Source organism: Myiozetetes cayanensis, unplaced genomic scaffold, assembly GCF_022539395.1.
Source record: "Myiozetetes cayanensis isolate MyiCay16 unplaced genomic scaffold, myiCay2020 scf5-8, whole genome shotgun sequence".
In the NCBI taxonomy this organism is placed as follows: domain Eukaryota; kingdom Metazoa; phylum Chordata; class Aves; order Passeriformes; family Tyrannidae; genus Myiozetetes; species Myiozetetes cayanensis.
The window spans coordinates 11274038-11294041 of record NW_026087742.1 but is presented as its reverse complement, the minus strand read 5'-3'; the positions used below and the strand labels follow the sequence as shown (position 1 = coordinate 11294041).

The 20004-nt window shown below is 39.5% G+C and overlaps 1 protein-coding gene across 2 annotated transcripts in view; it reads right to left on the bottom strand.

The window, feature by feature from the left end:
* Positions 1 to 4884: 4884 nt before the first annotated feature.
* CXADR (CXADR Ig-like cell adhesion molecule) overlaps positions 4885 to 20004 on the bottom strand; it is a 34590-nt gene continuing 19470 nt past the window's right edge. The window contains exons 5-8 of one of the 2 annotated variants that reach the window (XM_050331576.1): positions 19062 to 19184; positions 18652 to 18790; positions 18115 to 18301; positions 4885 to 5461 (exon numbers count right to left, since the gene is read on the bottom strand). In XM_050331576.1, coding sequence (XP_050187533.1) covers positions 5420 to 5461; positions 18115 to 18301; positions 18652 to 18790; positions 19062 to 19184 — 491 coding nt within the window. In that variant the 3' untranslated portion in view covers positions 4885 to 5419. Of the gene's footprint in view, positions 5462 to 13854; positions 18302 to 18651; positions 18791 to 19061; positions 19185 to 20004 lie in introns of those variants that run through there. The other variant, XM_050331575.1, reaches the window with a different exon arrangement.

Sequence of the window (20004 nt, the reverse complement as noted above, 5' to 3'; positions counted from 1 at the left end):
AGAACTGTGTGGAAACTCAAACTCCCCATAAAAGACCATTTGATCTGGGAGAGAGGCAAAAGTGCAGAGAAAAGAAATCCCTCCCTCAGCTCTGGTTTCCAGAGAGCCCAAGAGCTCTCAAACCACCTCACCTTCACCCCTGGGAATAAAACCACCCAGGATGGCAGCCAGCACTGCGAACTCCAGGGCATCGGGTCCGTGGTTTGGCTAATCCAGGGCATGGCTGCTGCGGACCAACATTTTGCATGCACAGGGATTATGACTGGCAATGCTTAAACACAGTTAGCCCAGTGAAATTCTGCTCTAAGGTTTGAAACTAGCTTAGCTACTTCTAAACGCATTCAGGACAGAAATGTCTAGTTCCCAACTCAACTACAAAAACGTATATAAAAATTTGAAGGTATGAAACTTTTTTGTCTGTCATAGGACAGGTTTTGGTGTGCTAGTACTCTCTTTCCCAGTTTCAGTGATTCACTCCTTTGAGGAGTCCAGCAAGGCTTGTATGCACCTTGTTTCCACGTTAGTGCGTGGTGTGAGATGCATTAGAATTACCACCTTCTTTCCTGTTAACCTCAGGACTACTGGAGCCTTTGGAAAAGTTTGATTTATGGTAAGAGGAGTGCATGGAAAAGGGTTCAAAGCTGAGAAAAACATATGTGAAGGGAACATGATCTTTCCATAAGGACAGCAAATTCTTGTTGCATTAATGATGACTCAATCATGAGGACAGAGAGAAGACATTGGCGAGTTAAGATATTCAGAGACAGTAAAATGCAGAATGACCCAGCATTAATGAAAGAGGCAGTAATTCCATTACTATATTTCTGTTGGACAAAACTTGCATGCCTTATTTTGTGATATTCATAATTAATGTATTAATCATAATTTTGCATATTCAGTGTCAGCCCAGGCTCCTGCTCATGTCCAGCTGCCTCCTGAACATCAATGCAGCCTGCATTATATTATATAAGTGATTCAAAATGACTTGAGATTCTTAATGTATCAAATTTTCCTGTAAACAGTGGCAGTCATATGAGGCATACAAATGAACTAGAATGAACCACACTAAAGTTGCAGCCAGGCCACGTTAACAGCCTTGTTAAAATCCAGTGAGCTGGGTCTCCAGCGTGAGGATTTCAGTGAGCACTCTTTGAATGTGGCATCAAATTGCAGTGAAAGGATGCTGTGGTTTCCTTTTAAGTAATGCTTTTCCCTCTGTACCTTCCACGATGCTGTAGTTGACACTGAAGTAAGCTATTCCTCTTTTTTAGCATTTGACCCACCTGTATTTTGTCCATAACACAGGAGACCTGGAGCCTGCAAAGGGAACTGCAGTGCCAGTGACCCATCTGCTGAAGCCAAAGGTGATTTGCCCACGTGGATGTTCCAAAAGATGCCTCAAGAAAAGCCTTTGAATTACTTCAGAGTCATATGAAATAACTACACACACCTTTTGCAAGCTCACAGTTGATGACAACATCAGCATTACCAACTACCACCTCCTTTAAGTCTTAAAAGTGGCAACAGCTGTCAGCGTGCTTTGTTCCAGCACTGACTGGAGCAGGATGCCCTGGGAGCACATTCTGGGTACCCATGGACACTCCTGAAGGTTCATGTGTGCAGCAGCCAACAGGATACACTTGCATTGCAAGCTGTGCATCCTACTCAGAGTAAAGGGTTTCTGTGCACGGTAGGAGGTTAGAGGTGCCTGGAAACATCTGTATCAAAAGCTGAGGAGTCTGTAGCCTTCTGGCACCTTCAGCCGAGGATCACCATGCAGGGAGAATTTGGCTATGTGCATCGTTTTTACAGGACTGCAGAGCACTGAAGTTGGAAAGCACCTGTGGAGTTTGCCTGGGAAAAGCCCCAGCTCAGAGCAGGGCAATTCAGTGCCTTGAGCCCTTTTAGCTGAAGCCTCTTTGTTGTTGTCTGCCTTTCACTTATACTTTGATCCTTCTTTTCCATTTTCACAGTGCCTCCTTCCCCTGTTGTCAGCACAAATACAAGTGCACCTGCCAGCTCAACTGCAACGATGAACGTACCTGAGTTCAAACTACACTTCACATGCAAGGAATTTTAAACTGCATCGTGTCTCTGATGTGGCTCACAGCAGCTGCACCAACGCTTATGCTGACACGATAAGAGGCAGCCCAAGGCCAGCAAAGAAAAGTCAAGAGCGCGGCAGGCTGGGCCAACTCTTTCTGTGGCGTGCCAAACGCCGTCGTTCAAAGTGCATATGCCTCTGACAGGAGTCATGGTTTGAGGTTGCTTAATTTTATGCAAATACTTACAATGATACCAATTCAGGCACGGCTACAGCTGCAGCAGTGTGAAATTGCCTTGCACTGGCGTAGATTTTCCCATTTCTGAGCCTGTTGCAACCACACCGCCTGCAGGGCATCGTTTCAATCTGAATCAGCCCCTCGACCACGGTAAAGCTGCAGGCTGAGCCCACAGAACCAACCTCAGGAACAGCTTGCAACACAAATTTTCAAGAGCCTACACCAAACCTACAGGTCTACATGAGTGCAAGGCTTATTTACCACAGAGAAGGTCTGGGCAAGCGTGGGAATGGCCGAGCACGGCGCTGCTCCTCAGACGCCCGTAATTCAAATGACTTTTGGAGAAACGAAACTGAAGTGGTCGAACTAAATGGATAAAGTATCATTTGCAGGGATGGTTGGAAAGCACAAGTGAGTTTATCTGCTTTGCAGCAAAGATACAGGCTGCCACAGGTGACATTTAGGTTGGTCTGGCTCTCCAGGTCCAGGCCAGCTTGCATATAAAACATCAGATGAGATATTTTTGGGCGTGGACAACAGCTCAGCTACCAAACAAACTTTACGTGCTTCAACTCTCCTGTAACAAGCAAGCCCTGGCAAGAAGTAAAGTATGTGAAATTCACTACTTTTTCTCATTTAATTGTGTTGGCACAAGAGTCAGGGAGTTTTCCACCTGCTGACCATGTTATGACCAAGCCACTCAATGTATTACAAAGGATAATGATCGAAAAATTCATCTATACCACGTAAAAATTCCCCCTGACATCTACAATCAGTCCTAAACAGCCAACTGGTCATGATAATCTGCAAAAGGCAAGACCTTCAGGCTTCATGATTGCATCTTCCTAGTCTGAGAAAGGTGGCAGAGAGCAGACGGGGAGTGAGAATTAATCTTCACACTTTCTGTGTGGCACTAGGCAAGCTTCAAACCTGTATCCTGCTTATACCACAGCAATATAAAGTTACCAACACTTCCTTGGTGACCTCATCAGGGTAGACTTCTGGATTAAATGCCCAATTCACAATAACTTTCAAAAGACTCAGTATTGGTCCCTGAACATCTGGTAAGAATATGGAGATTAGCCAAGCAGCTCCTTAGACAGGTGAACAAGGAAACTGGACAGTTACAAGTTTCTTGGAGGAATAAAAAAACAAAATGGAATTTTCTCTGCAAAACAGACACACATTTAATTTCAATAACAGCAATGTACATTCTTCTTTACTTAAAATATATACCTATTAAATTAATTTAGATAGGAATATTAGTACAAAAAAGTTTATTTCACTTATTCCTTTAAGAACATACTTTGGCGCATCAAGTTTTGCAGATGTTTCTGAAAAAAAAATTCTAAAAAATTCATTTTTTAAAGAAAACTATAAGCTTGTACAGTTATTCCTACATTTCTCCTACCTTCCAAAACACCAGCACTTAGATGATGGGGATTACTGAGGGGGGAAAAGACACTTATCTTATATGGAGCACACTGTAGCAAGAAAGGTAAGTTAAGTTCTGTCCATAAATCATTATATTACAGAATATACACTAAACAGACAGTTGCTGCTTCTTGACAAGGCAACTTTCATGCTGCTCCCAATGGAATTTTACCCTGATTAATTACTTGCCAGATTCATTCACAGACAAGTTTAGGCAGCGTGGAGTCAAAGGAGAGTGTGAGGAATGCAGTGTTTTGGCATAAAAACAAGCACTTCTTAAAGGCAAAGCATCTTTTCTGTAATTATAACATTGCACTTAAGTTAGATTTGCAATGATTTTTTTTTAGTTGGCTACTTAAACCTGTGATATTTAAAAACCCTCCATGCTTTCGTTTTTCTCATGAAGATACTCCTGTTTTCTCAGATGGTTTTACTTGGTTTTCCATATGCAGTGACAAAACTACTTAATGGAACTTTTGCTTGGAAGCATCTGAGTTTGAGTTTATACTGGAATTAGCCGTGCTCCTCTCAAAGACAGAAGCAAAAGTAATTTAATAAGTAACATATTTTTCAGCATTATAACCATCAGTTTCACCACGGATTATATGGTTGCTTTCAGACAACAGCACAACACATACCACTGGATTAAGGTTTAAATTAGTATCTACATATTTACAATGGTAAAAAGTCATCACGTGCATATACACCCAGTATTTCTCAAGTGCACAGGAAGATGTAGTTGAGCAAAGACAGGTTTGAGTTTGTAAGTCACTGCTATGGTCACTGCTACTGCCTGAATGCTGGGGTGTCCTTCAGCGTGCTCAGATTTGTGTGGCCTGTGACAGGGAGCGAGTTACCAAAAATGCCCCAAGTACCAGCAGGGTACCATGCTCCAAAAATTAATTTATTAAGTTCCATCCACTAGATCAGTTTACAGTGGCCTCATCTTTAAATGGTTGGGTAGATTAATATTTTCATTATGAAATCAATACCCAAAGTCTCCACGTCGCAGGAGGCAACGAGGACCCCGTAACCAGCCAGGTTTAAAGAGCACCTTCCTCTTCCCTCTGTTTTCCTGCATGGTAAGTCGTGGAGCAGGAGGAATAAGGAAGTGCACAGACATGAATTACCACAGCACCTGCATTAACAGATCATGCTGAAGCACGTGTGAACTGTAACATTCAAGTATATTTTATTAAGTGTTATAAAATATATACAATCTTGAAACACAGCGCATTTCACACACCGGTTTTAAGGTCTTGTTGGCATCACTACAGCATCGAATAGAGAACACATTTCCTATCAAATGAGCAGACCCAAGAGCTAGGAAAAAACAAAACTACTCTATTTCAGATTACAACCTCTTTCAATGCCCCGCTACTTAAGGCTATATTTCTGCTACCTGAGTTGATTTTGTTAACTTCGCAATTTTTTGCATTTCCGGGAATGGGGCGTGGGGGAGCAGAGAGGATTGATGGTGCACCCTTTTCAAAATACAAAAGTAGCAAGAAAAACGTTGGTAGTCGCTTTGTAAACTTTGCATCAAAAATATGAAAAAGAAAAAATTTGGTACTTACAAAACTGAAAATCTTGAATCTAAAGTGAGATCAAGTAAAAAAAAAACCCTGCACTTCATTTCACAATGTACTTCAGTTTCACCATACTGGAAAGTCATGCAAAAACTGATGCCTGTTTCTTCATGTTTATACCACTGTTATGTCACCAATCTTGTGTGCGATGTCATACTACAAAAAGAAAGAATATCAATAATCTACATTAACAAGATGCTAGATACTGGCATATACAGTAATTAAATGCACTATTCAGATCATCACCCAACTTGTGGTCATTCAGCTTGGGGTTTATACCAGTGTCTCACAGCAAACCGGTGCAGTGGTGCAGCAAACTGACACTCTGTTTATTAATGCATGTAATTTAATGAATGAATGTAAGTTTAAATCGATAGCAAAATTTCAGTATCTTCACAAACGTTATTTAACAATCCTCATGGATTTCCCAGTGCATACCTACTGCAGTGCATTTCTGAAGTACCTGTCAACATCTGCTAAGATGTCTCTTTCCTCAATTGCATACCAGTAACCTGAATTATCAAAGAACAACACATTTTTGTTGTTTACTGTTATAAACACTCTTTTCTTAATGAATCCAGTGACTCATCCCAATCTGCATACTGGCTTGTTTCACCATTTCCTTAGAAGTCAGTTCTAGTTCCCCGATTATTTTTATTGACTTTTCTGAGGATACCTTTTTGTTGCACAAAGATAATAAATAATTCTTTGTTCCAGTTACAGTTCTTTATCAACTCTGCGAACTGACTTCATATTCTAAGAATTATATTGTAAGAAAAGTGATAACTCAGCATTTTTGCCACCACTCCAAGCCACAAAATGCCCCTTCTACGTGCTGCCTGTGCTCAGTTGCTGCTGAGAGCCACCATTATTAATTTTGCAAACATGATATTCCACCAGAAGGCAACTCTTCCTAATTAATAATCCACAAATGTATATGGATGCATTGCATTTACTAGAAACCTCTCATTTTCTTACTCCCCCATTTCAGCTTATTACAGGCCTTTGTATAATTACACCAGTCCTCACAGATTTTTAAAACATGCCTCAATGCCACAATAGTTTCTCCAAAGGCCAGTAATTAAAACAAGTGACTCAGGCTACCTCTCTGCAACACCTCACTTTCTTCCTTGCAAACTGTCACACTGCAATTAGAGTTACACATCACACAAAATCTTCCAGTTGCACGCGACAGTAAAATTAACTGAGTCCCTTCCCAAAGCCTCGCTTGGAAGTGTAACTGGAATCAGTACCAAGGACTGCTTGGCAGGAAACCAGGACCTTTTGATTTAAGGCTATTACCTGGCATGAGAACCTGTTTCACTGCTTCATTCTGGCTATTTCTTATGTAACTATTATTTTAAGGAATATTAAGCGGTGTATTAATTGGCAATGGACGCTGAGGTGAGAAGAGTCCTTTCTGTCCGTGTTCCTGTCTTTGCACCACGGATAACACAAAACACCTATTTCCCACCTCTCGCATTAAAAGCCCTCAAACAGATAATGAGTTAATCATTAGCAGACATATGCTTTCTAAACAAATATTAGGCTGTTCCCCCATACAGCTCATCCTGTCCCATTCTATCGGAAAAGCCCGAAGGAACAGTGCTCTTACACAGCAAAACGTTTGTAAATCCAGCTTTTCTCGGGGATAAAGCAGGTAGGTGTTCATGTAACGATGTGTCTCCATCAAACACATCCTCTTTGCTTCCTTTCATGAATGAGTCAAGAGACAATTAACACACCTTGCTTATGGAGAAAATTCTGCTACGTGGAACACAGATGAGCTGGGATGGGGGAAGAGCTTTTCATAGTCCAGTTGTTTGTAAAAGCAAATGTTTTTTAAAATCTGATACTTAAATGAGCTAGGAAGGCAAAACGGAACAAATACAGCATAATCTGTCCTCCTTTGCCTGTGCTGCCCTGATACTTTCAGTCTTGATTTTCTTTTCCTTTCCTTCTCATCTAAGTAAATCTCTAGCAATGGGGAAAAAAAAAGAAAAAAAAAAGAAAGATGCAGTCTGGCAAGTGAACTCTAGCATGCAGCTAGAGGCTATTCATGCAGCTGTGATAAAGAATAAATAAATAATAATAAAAAAAATTAAAATCCACTCCCCCAGTGTTGTAACTTATAAACAAGATGTGGTAAGTCCTTTGGATAGTGCAAGGAAAACTATAAGTTAATAAGAAACTACTGTCTGCCCAGGTACTTGTAATCATAACCCCATTACATTTAAGCTGGAAAAACAGGGACTGGTTTAAAACACACTCTATGTAATATAGTTTAAAGTGCCTAATGCCTAAAGCAGAGGCAAGTGAGTGAAAATGGTTAGGAACAAAAAAGACAACAGAAAAGGAACAACCCCCCACAAAAGCATGATCAATAGCAACATACCATACTCAGAAAAAAGGGAAAACCTGTCTAAAACTCCATCCTGCTTCAGTAGTGAAATCCATCCCGCAGTCAGAAATAAAAAGGCAGCATGTGACAGAAAGAGGAAGGTCAGGCACCGATTTAAGTGGGAAGCTGTAGGCAGAGGAAAGTCGTACAGAGCACCAAACACAGAGTAATTTGTTGCTGACAAGGCCAGTGATGCCAGGAAGGAGCTTTCCATCCCTGGGTGTGTACCTCAGCCTGGCAGAGTAAGTAAGCACACATGTTAGACACCTCCAATACCAGCAACGATGAAGGAAAATAACACACCTTCATTCTATATTTCCATTATCCTACTCTAAGAATACCTTCCAAGTCACCCCCAGTGAGCAGCAGGGAAAGGGTGGTGAGAGAGCATGAAGTGGCCCAGCAGAGTGATTAGGACCCCAGCCCAGGTGAACACTGTGTCCTACACAATACCGAGTGGGAGCAGAGAAGCTGCTTCACTCCGAGGGGATGCCAAGCAGGCATCCAAGCTGGGATCGCTGACCAAACCTCTGGAGTGAAAGCACTGGCAATGGGCTTTGGGAGATCTTCCACTCTCAAAAAAGCTGCATAGTGAGATCTGCCCTACTATTATTTTTACTAGAACTTGAAATATCCAAGGAGTGCTGTAAGTACTGGAAGAGTGACTGTTGCCAGGGCAGAATTAAAAACCAGTAAGCAGCACAGGGACAGAGAGAACCACAGACAGTCTGACCAAGACAATTAACTTTAAATACATCTATTTCAAAATTTTCTAAGACTATGGAAGAGGGGAAAATAAGCACTAAGGTGGGCATCTGGTGAAGACTGAAAAGATTTGCCAAGGATAACTTTTAAAAAAATGACAGTGTGACGGGAAATTCTAGTTCCAAAAGTCACCAAGAGTCAACAGTACTATTTCCACTCTAAAAGCTATGGAAGACAATTAACAAGGAGAAAATCTTAACATTAATAAAAATTACATAGCTAAATCATTACAGAGCCAGGTCATCAACCCTAATTCTCTGCTTCATTAATCAGACTCCTCTGCCTTGGGATTCTTTTGTTATTATTTTAATTGCTGGTGAGTGAGCTTCTGTTAGCCACGTCAAGCACTAAGGGTGTCCTCAGCTTCCTTGCACATTCAGCAATTTTCCCCCCATGCACAAACCATACAGCCAGCAGCAAATTAACTAGTTAATACAGCTGGCACAGACCTGAGATGCTGTCAGAATAAAATTCACGTGTGTAATGTAACGACCCAACTCTCGCTGTCGTGTTGGATGCCCCACTCGGAGGGCTGATTAAAATCCCACTCTGCTCAGGTAACAGCAGGGGCAGGGAAATTATGCTGATTTCTAACAGGTAACAAAAAGCACTGTTTAGCATAATGGTTCTTCTAACCCTCCTTCCAGCCCTTTCATCTAGGAAAAAAGGATTTTAGTGGGTTGCCTGAGATTCCTGCCAGCCCATCCAGTTCAGATATGCATACATCATATTTAAAATAATACGCCTAAAATACTTCAAGTAGCAACATAGCCCTGATTTTAAAGACATATAATTTATGTTTAGAGCTCCGATGCCTTTCAAGTATGCAAGTCTGGCATGATCAGAATTGTAGGTTATCTGTGCAAGAATCACAGTTTTCATTGTCTTGCTCCTAAAAGAACAGGCACAATTAGATCTGTCTGAGGATTTTTTTTCACTCCAAATGAGCTGCAAATGAAGAAACATTGTTGGTGACTCAACTTCAGTCAGAGGAATACTGACATTTTAATGACTAACTCTATGCTCTGGTCCATACTACTCAATCAGGCATTGGCTACACTTTTTTTTTTTTTTTTTGGTAAATTAAAGGGATATAGAAGTACTTCCATCAGAGTGACTGTGTTTGTAGACATACATAATATAGTTTCTCACCACAACTGTTAAAACCTGTCAAAACTTACATTCATACATCAGCTGTACATTTCTACACTTTACAACTTTTTGTTAGAGCTTATTAAAAAAAAAAAGAAAAAAAGCCTTTACTGATGTAGATTACAAGAATCATTTTCTCACCTAAAATTATTTCCTGAGTAAGCAATAAGAAAATAACCATCTCACACCTAAGAAGGTTTCTTAGCTTTCTGTTGGGAAACATATTCTTAGCAAGTCACTGCAAAGCACAGTACAGTCAGTTGTGTCTGGCCACAGAGAGAAAGGCAGAGAGGATGCCAAGGCATCAGCCATGGGGGACATTCCTAATTCCCAAACAAAACATTTATTACTTGGTTTCAATATAAATCACTCATATTTCACCATAAACTGGTTTTTTTCCAAGTGGGCTGAAGAGAGTATGGGAGACCACAGCACTTTACATTTCTTTTTAAAGTTCTGTTTTTAAACACAGCGAGTTTTCCCATCTTAAACAGGGATACGAGGTCATTAAATAGGTTACTTAAAGAGGTCACACAAACCACAACTCAAGGCTGAAGTGAAAGAAAAAGGATATTGCAACACTTAAGCAACTTCATATCGAATTACAAAATACAAGGACAAAACCAGGGCAAGACCAAACAGCTCAATTCAAGCTGCGTCCTTTTAGTAAGTATGAATTTTTCCCATGTACCAACAAGAAACAAGAAAGAATACATGAAAAGAAAGTAATTGCAAGGTTTATTTTTTATTTTACAGCTGAGGTGAACTGTTTCTGGTCTTGACAGTTACAGGATTGGAAGTGACATGGAAGGGCATTTTATTCATCTGAAAGCGCAGTGCTAACAGTCACAACATAAGCTTTTTGACATGTTCCACAAAACACCAGCTGTGCCCCAGAGTTGGCACTTTCTTTAGCAGTCACAAGCACTTCAGCAGTTTTATGTATTACCGCTGTTTGCCTTCGTTCCTCATCTAAGGGTATCAGTTTCCCTCCCACCTGAGCTACTCTACTGGCAAACAGAAATCTAACGCAATAATTTTATCTTGGTCTCCTACAGTTAGGTAAGGCACGGCACAAGCGTTTTGACTTGAGCAAAGTTTCTTAGAAACACCACCCACTCAGCTGCCTGTCATCAGCGAGTGACTGCTGCCGAGAGCTCTAATCAGAGGCCTTAAAAACCGAGAACAAACACTCACTGCAACTTCAACTTCCGTGAAATCTGACTAATCCCTGCTGCTGATCCACGGGTAAAATATTACCAAGTGAGATGAAGCAGGGAGCTTCTAAGTCCTGTACGGGATAATACACTTACAAATCCCAGAGCAGGCCAAGTCACAGGGTACAAAAAGGTGCTACTTCACTTGTAAAGCTGTAACTGGCCACAAGAAACAATGGCTCAAGTTTCTTTCCCGTTCATGCAGAATGTAAGTTGAAAAATGAACATAACTGGAAGCTGTTATAACAATGGTACTATAAATCTTTTTAATGGACTTTAAATGGTACTATAAATTGCTTTTATAGCTCCTTACCATGTGATTGAGTATTCCTTGATACCAAATTCTGAGCAAGCTGCTACCTAACCTGAGTGACAGGAGATGTTTGTGCCCTGAGCACCAAGTCTAGGGTGTTCAGGAGCCTACAGTTTCTTCTGTTTCTTTATACAATACTGTTGGTAATAACATAACCAAACACATCAGATGCAGAAATTATGCACGGCAGGAAGAGTACAAGTCTCTGCAATTTAAGTAATGAAGGTATGCTGGCTATATGAGCAACTCTAAATGCAAAAAAGTTTTGCAGACTCTGAAAACCCCTGAATCAGATGTTACTAGAAACCAGAGTAAGGGAAAGGCTCCAACAAGTTGGAAAGTCTGTGCGTGCTTCCAGAATCCCCATCCCTGGCACAAAACTCCCCAGACTCACTGCTTTTCTCTCCTCATTTTGCAATTAGGAAAAATACTTCAGGAAAGAGAGCACAATACCCTTCAGGTACAGCACTCGACTTTGGTCCTGCCTGCAGCTCCCACAGCCACAGCATCCAGCCCTGAGAAGTGGGACAACTGTCAATGCATCACGCAGCTTTCTGCGCTTCCCAGCGGACAACGCTGCCTCCGGAGGCCTTTTCCCCCCAAGAAAAAATTAGATAAGCAAAGATAAAATTATGTGCTTTCAGATGTTAATGTCTCTTCTAATACTGCCACTTTTTTAAACTGTTACATAATCCAGTTGCGTAACCAACACGCTCAACTTCTCCGTAAGGCTGCTCCCCTCCCGCCATCCATCAACCCTGGCATCACAGAGGGTTCCTGCGTGAGCTGCACAACTTCCTTTGTTTCCCAAATAATACGGTCACTTGTCCTCCATCTATTTCTTGTGCTAATCCACTAAAAATGAGGCCCCAGACAGCACCTGCTGCCACTGCATGCTACTGACCCTCCCTATTCCAAGCAACCTGACTGACCAGTAAGTACTTCAACAGCTGAAAGCTGAAGTCTTCAAAATGCCAATTTACAAGGGTGGCACTAACACTGACTTACAACAATGTGAAAATCAAAGGATCCTTAAAGGATCCCTCTTTTCAGAAACTTGACTTTGAATGGTAGTCAGACACAGGGACGGCACAATCCTCCAGGCCAGTTTTCTGCCAGAGTGGTTATTTTAAAAAATTAAAGGTTCATACTCTTCCCCTGATAAGCTGAGCCTGCACCATTCTGCAAAAAGCCTAAAGCAAATTAAAAGAGCAACAGAATTATCATAAGTCAAGTGCACGTTATTTTTATACTAAGCTGCAAGTCTTCACGTTGTGAGCAGTCACCTATAGTCATACACAAGTGAGAGGTAGCTTTAGAATAATCTGAGATTTGAAAAGGTAGGCAACATTTATAGATTTTTTTTATCCTACTCTTGCCTTTGCTTCTTAATCAGCTGTTTGTCTTACAGATTCTTTTGTTTTATGAGTTTTACAGACAGAAAACAAGGCTAAGATGCTGTCATGAACTGCTTTCTAAAACAGCCTTTCAGCATTATGAACGATGCTGATCCACCCAAAAAGTAAATTTTTGAGATAGTAAGCTCAAAGGACACAGCCAAAGACGTTCAGAGAAACAAGCAAACAACCAGACAGACTTCTAACCAGACAGACTTTAAGAGAGACTTTATCCAAGGCACTGTCTAATACATATACAAGGACCATAAAGGTTCTGTAGAACCACCACGTGATGAGTGCCCTCTGTTCTTTCAGGACACTCAGGAAAGCTCGAGATGGCTTGTTGGAATTCCGCAGAGAAGCTGGAGGTACTCAGCTTCTGGTTCACGGTCACCTACTCTCCAAAAAAAAAGACCTGGAGCAGCTGAGGCATGCAAGAGCCATCTGTGACAGAACTGCCACCTTAAGTTCAAGACTTCCATCCTAAGTCTTGATGTTGATGGTAAAAAGTGCAGGAAAAGTTTCTTAGAACTCTACAAAAAGAGACAAATCCGAACCTTCATTTTTATTAGGGTTTCTTTTTGTATTTAGGCACAATTCTTAAGCTGAAGTAGAAAAAACTCCTAAAGGTTTTCCCACCAGTACTTCATATGCTTGTGCACACATGCATCGGGGGTTTTATTTACACAGAAAGACTGGAACATCTGGCACGGCACAGGCACACATTAACATATGAAGATATGCATGTATTATAACATAAACATGCCTACACTATGAGCAAATGTAAGCTAATTATACCTCCAATGATATGAACATCAGACATGTCATTAATGCAAACAGAGCTCATGCTGGACTCTGCTTCCTAAAACTAAGTATGTGCCCAAGACAACACTGGAGAAATCACATTAATCTCAGGTAAAATTACAAGGAAAATAATATCAGTTGGTCTGCAAAGCCAAGGGGTGCAGAGTATGCCAAGTCAGCTTCCTTTGAATTGAAAAAGTGCACATTAAAGTGACAACACAAAACTGAGCGTTTTATCAACATCCTTTGAGTGCTGCAAACCTGCTTTTTTGAACTTTAAAGGACAAAAAATAATCAGGTTCAGGATTTTTTTGTTCTACTGAAAATGAAGAGGGATGAAATGTAATCTAAAGTTCCTTTCCAGCCTTATGTTTCAGAATGACTATTGATATCTACACTTAGTTATCAGTAAGGGCATGTAATAAATATCTAAAGATTTAGTTCTCCTAGGAATCAGTGGGGAGGGAAAGAAACAAATAAAATGATTAATGCCAGCAGGGTATACACAGCCATATTTATTAGCTCACTTCCAATTACATAAAAGAGAAAGCTGAAGCCATACACAAGTACTGCTTTAAAATAAAAGACAGACTACTGTTTTCTCCAACAGTTTTATTTCAAAAAGTACACAAGTCTGTCATGGAACTACAGCATTTTAAAATTTTGAATTTTGTTGTTTTTTTTTTACAAATTCACTCACAATACTCTTATTTTAAATTACCATTCCCCCAAAAGTGTGAATATAAAACCTCATACTGAAATTCATATCAATATTCAAAGTCCATGCTTTGTGCATGAGAAGTGTAACGTAACATCGTAACATTTGGGATTCCAGGAAGTTTTATTGCTCCGATTTCAACTGAGCTGTGCCTCAAGGTTAGAGGACCAATAACCAAAGGGTCCCATAAAGCACCTATCAAGTGTATAAAACAAGGTTTAAGTGACACAAAGAGCTTAACGCCTTTCGACTGGAACAGAGACCTAAAGTGATCCAGAATATATACACTGCTCAGAACAAAACTAAAAGCTTGTCATGGAAACCAGTAATATACAATATTCAGCATTACAGAAAAAACTTAAGAAGTCTTACTTGCACTATTAAGCAGGAAGCATACATCTAATACGAATGCAACTAGCCAGAGTTGATAAAGACGTATGCAATGTACATTTCTCTCAAAAGTCATGTTTCACCCCCTCCAACAAGGCATTTCTGTGCACTACACAGTTTTGGAAGAAGTATTAATTTTCCAGGGAAGGAAGTTTCACACAATTATCTTTAAATATCCACTGCAGGAAGTTTATGAAAATGTTTGAACTGTATGGACAAGTGTTACGGAACCTCTACAGTATTACAAGTCTAACACTTTATTCACACCATGCTAAAATTGAGGGGTTTCTTTCTATATAGAGTAGTCCTCAACAGGCAAGTTTACAGTCATGACATTAACTAGAGGTTTCTTGAGCTCACTTAAGAGTATTTACACAATGGTACCATCCTCCCTACCCCCTCCCCTCCCCTTTTTTCTTTTTTAATCAAATGAGACATTAAAAATGCCACCTCCTAAGTGGCATATCAGCTGCCATTATTTCCTAAAAGTGTTCTGTTAGCAGAGCTATCTGTAAGATTGCACACCTCACGTGTTTAACCAGTTCATCTCCTGCACAGCTAGAAATCACTGTTAGACTACAGTAGCTGCTCCTGAGAATCATAATCCAGTGTAAGTGAACAATCTAGTGACAAAAGAAATAATTTATGATTTATAATAGTAGTGTTCTATCCATCCAAAAAGGCATGATGATAGCAACTTGAGGCCAAGTTTACCTCAAGTCAGGGGTTCTTTATTTCAGATAAGGACTATGTCAGATTCTATTTCTCCTCTTTTTCCATGCAATTACATAAATAGACAGACACTGTCAAGGCTGCTGAGCCTAACAGCCAGGCTCTGAGGGCACATCACGCTGTCCTTCTGTCCATTTATTATTTTGCACAAGCTGACAGAGCATCAAGCATGTGTAAGCTCTGCTCTGTGTGCTTTACTGAGATAGGTTTCTGGTTCTGAGTGTCCTAGGGCTTAAATGACTTTAAGTACAGGGTCTCAGGCCAAACAAAGAAAACAAAAAAAACCCAAACCAAACCCAAAAGAAACCAAAACAAAACCCACCGAAAAACACATATGACCACAGATGGCTAAGAACCAAATTTAGTAGGTTTGCTGCCTGGTTGCTTAGGTTTATAGCTCTCTCTCAGTCTGTGATTCAGCTTAGTTTTGTACTCAACTTGCATTTATAATAACTATACCCTTTTGATTAAGGAAGGCCTTAGTTTCAAGGTAAACAATCAGTGTATGATTAACATCTTGGAAGTCTCTTCTGTCACAATAATTGGATGCAAGAAAATGTCTCCTCATCTATTGTTCTTCAGAAGCTATGTTTGGCACATTTACTAAACCTATTATTTACCACACAAATAAATGTCAATCATCCATCTCATTGGTACAACAACTAAACAGTTTTCAGGAATATAAACACTTAAATCGTAATTAGCAATTGAAGGTGTAAGTGACATTTTGAAATACAGAAGAATACAGAGAGAGACACTGAAGTCACATCCAAAAATAGGCATGAAGAGGTATATATAGTACATAAGAATCAAGAAATCAGATCACAGTGTCATGTTTTAAGAACTGTACCATCATCTAAGCACCTGTTCAAACAGTATGTTTAGGCACCAGAAATTTCATAAAAACTGAAGTTACAATCAGGCAAAGTTTATTGACAAGGCACACATGAAAGATAAAAAATCTGATCTCTAACAGTATCAGTTTACAATCTAAAAAAGTCCCAAATGTGTAAAACTAAGTCTAGAATACTTAATAGCTGTTCAAGTTTCTAAATTCAGTATGAAGGGTATGTTAGGATTATAAAATGGTTTGGGTTGGAAGATGACCTTGTACCAACCACCCGGCCATGGGCAGGGAAATTTCTTTACATTAATAGTGCCAGCCAAGGATTGTGCACCTAAGTACAGATAGGACAAACATTTAGTAGTAAGCCAAAGAATTCATCACAGATCTATAAGCAGCTACAAAAAAAGCAGACACTCAACCTAGAAGTTGGGGAAATGTTTTCTCTCACACTGCTGCTACACACGAGCAATCCTAACATCTTTCAACAGGCTATTCAGATATTTCCTTCATCAACATCAGTGCCACATACTATGTGCTTTTAGTTTTCCAAAATACCTTGCAGTTCAACCTCTATAGCTAGAAAAAGCTGAAGGGACTCTCCCCCACCTGCACCCCCAGCACAGGATGACGAAGGTAGAAAACAGGAAGGAAGATTCAAGCTGCACTAAGCTTTCACAGGTATGTAATATCAGTTATCAGAAGCTATCAGAAGTCCTAAATACATGTGAAAGTAAGAGAAAGAGTTGTTCTGTTTCTCCTGTATTGCTTTAAGTTTGCGAAATCGGGAAAAAGCGCTTTCAATTTTGAAACATGAGATTTGTATGAACAATTCTGGATAACTATTTCCTCTCAGCTGCACAAAACTCTTGCTCTTAAGAAGTCTGAACGTTGGTTCAGAATATCTAGAGCTGTTGAAGAGGCAAGGAGAAATGAGCTTTAAACTCCTTCCAAATTCATACAGGAAGACATTAGCATCTTGAGTAAAGGCTGACTACTGCTTACATGTATATGGGAAAAGTTGTTTCCACAGTGATGTTAGAGGACAGATATCCAATACCAGTTACATAACAGCTTAATAGCTCTCATTAAATCCCCATGGAGCTTCTAGGTAATTGGTTTGGAAAAAAAATAGGAGCACTGCCTTAGTATCTAAACAGGCGTTGGAAAATGCAAGGTACAACTAACTTAAAGACCTGCATAAAGATACATAATCCATTCTTACTGTGACAGTAATAGTTGATTTATAGATCTCAAAGTTTAGGTACCAACAACCTGACAGGACCTCTTGCATCAGATAACACAAGTATTAAGTCAACGTGACTAGAACTAGTTATTACAGATAAATTCATGTTTCAAAGAGCTTGCAAGGTCTCCTGTCACACTTCCACTCACTGACATTTTAGATTCAGAGTAGATTAATTAAACTAACTGAACCAATTTAATAACTGGCTGCCCCTGAAGTAAGAGCTCAAGTGCTCCAAACAAACATTATCGGATCAAAGAACCACATAAATATGAACAGAATTCGAAGTCATCCTCAGTATTTCAGCCCCATGCAACTCATCAGAGTTCAATATCAAGTTCAAATATTTCTGTTATTCCATAATTGAGGATATAGCTACAGGAACTCTGAGAAACTCCATGGTCTACACATGAAACACTTTTGCTAATTCTCATTTGTCTCACTGTTACACATTCAGAACTGCACATTAGCTGACAGTGTCAGTGTCTCTTCAGCAACCTACCACAGGTCCAAATACCTTCAGTGTCCAATATTTATTTAGGAACTTCAACGCTTTTAGCAAATAGTTCAACTGTCATATTCTAATAAGTTTAAAATTAAATCTGAGAATTGGTGGCTTTTCACACTAACTTGTTCATTTGCTTCAAGGAAAATTTCATGCCAGTGTTTAAATGAGGGATGGAACACAGTAGTTTTCTCTAATACTTACAATGAACACTTTAAAAAACAGCTTTTAAATTAATAATATTTTATACTATTGACCCATCTTTGCTTTGTGCTGGAATCATCACAGGAACAGCTCCCATTCTACTTAAATTAGGTGCAGCTACCTTTGAAGGTGCAAAGGTTGGGTTTTGACCAGAAGCACGTTCAAAGTCTTCACTTGGGACTTGGCTGTATGGAGTTTTGGTATATCCTTCCATATTGGAGGGAGACATTGAACCCAGAGAAGAACGATTGCTGCCGATGTAGCTGCGAGCTGTTGAACTGCGGCTTTTTGGAGGTGGAACATCTTCTCTGAAATAAACAAAAAAGAAAAGAGTTGCAGAACAAGAGTTCAGTCACCACTGCTACATGGGAGCTTACAAAACAAGTATTCAGTTTGTTTCTTTCTATTCTGATGCAGTAGCCAAAAAAAACTTTACTTCTTCCTTTAAAGTAATAAAAAATTCAAGTATCGATTGCCTTTAAAAATGTTTACTGAAATTAGACATGACTACAAAAAGTTCTCTGACAAACAGTTAGCATGTTAATAAGCTTTCCAGATTAAGACAAATCTCAACTGTTAAGTATCTTACTTGCAGAAATACACATTTAAAAGTTAATCTTCCAATAATACTGCTCAGAAACCAGAGACATGTTGTTACCTGATATCATGATGTACTTCTTTCTCATATTTCTTCTCTCTGTGCTTCTTACAGCAACAGAAGACGATAAAAGTCAGTACAGAAAGACCCAGCAGAGTTCCTATAATAGCTCCAACAATTATACCAGCTGTATTTACGGCTAGAATAGATAAATAACAATACTTTTTGTTAAGCATCAAAGTTATAAGACCAACTTTCTTTTAACATTAAAACCAGTATGTTTCACATGATCCAAGTTAATAGCACACCATTGAATAAGAGAGATGCTCAATCACACACATTTAAAACAATAATAAGACTCGAACTGGCACCCACCGCTTACAGAGTGTTGGATTTGAGTTTAGAGATAAAAAGACTATTCAGTTTTCACGCACAGAACACGCTGTGACCATTACAGAGCGAACACTTACGAGGGGTGACATTCAGCTGAACGGAACATTCATCTGTGCCAACTCTGTTTGAGGCCACACAGCTGTAGGTACCAGAATATTCTTGAGAGGCGTTTTTCAGAACGAGTTCCCCTGTATCTTTATCTACGAACAACAAAAGGGAGAGGTTTATCATTTTGTTAAGTTTAATTCCATATACAACACTACAGACTTATTAATCAGCATATACATGAAAACTTAACTTAAAAATGCCATATTAAAGAGATACAAATAAAAACAAAAGTCTATCATGCTGTAAACCACTATTATCTGTAAAAGTCTGTTAGAAATTTATTCCACAGTATTTGACTTAATATTAAACCTACTGACTAATTGCTATGTCAACGGACAGGAACAGATGCTACTCTCAGTGCTCTAAAGCCTTGCATTAAGTTATCTGACACAACTGGAACTAGTTATGACATAAAAATGCCTGCTGAACAAGTTGTCTAGACTCTTGAGAACATGCTCAGTGTCCCCATACCTACATTCACAAGCCCAAAACTATCATAATTTTATTGAGTTACATGCCACCTTTGCACAGTTCCTCATTCACTCACTGATATTGTCAATTGATTTTTTTGTTACCATGAGATAAATTTGGGATGTGGGGAAAAAAAGGGGAACAACAACAGCAGCCTAAAGTCCTGACTGGTGCTGAGAAAGACATTAATGATCAACCATTCACTGCCAAAATAAAAAATAAGAGATACCAAATAGCATTACCAGGACACCAGTTCAAAATGAAGAACAGTATCAGGTTCTTCCTTTGTAGCCGATTTCTGGGGATCTGTGTTCTAAGGTATTACAGATTCTAACAGATTATAGAAGCTTACAAAAAGCTGAAGATGTTCACAGAAGTCAGTTTTTGCTTGTTTTAAATAAAACTGAAGCCACATCTGAATTTCCTGAGGCATAAACAACA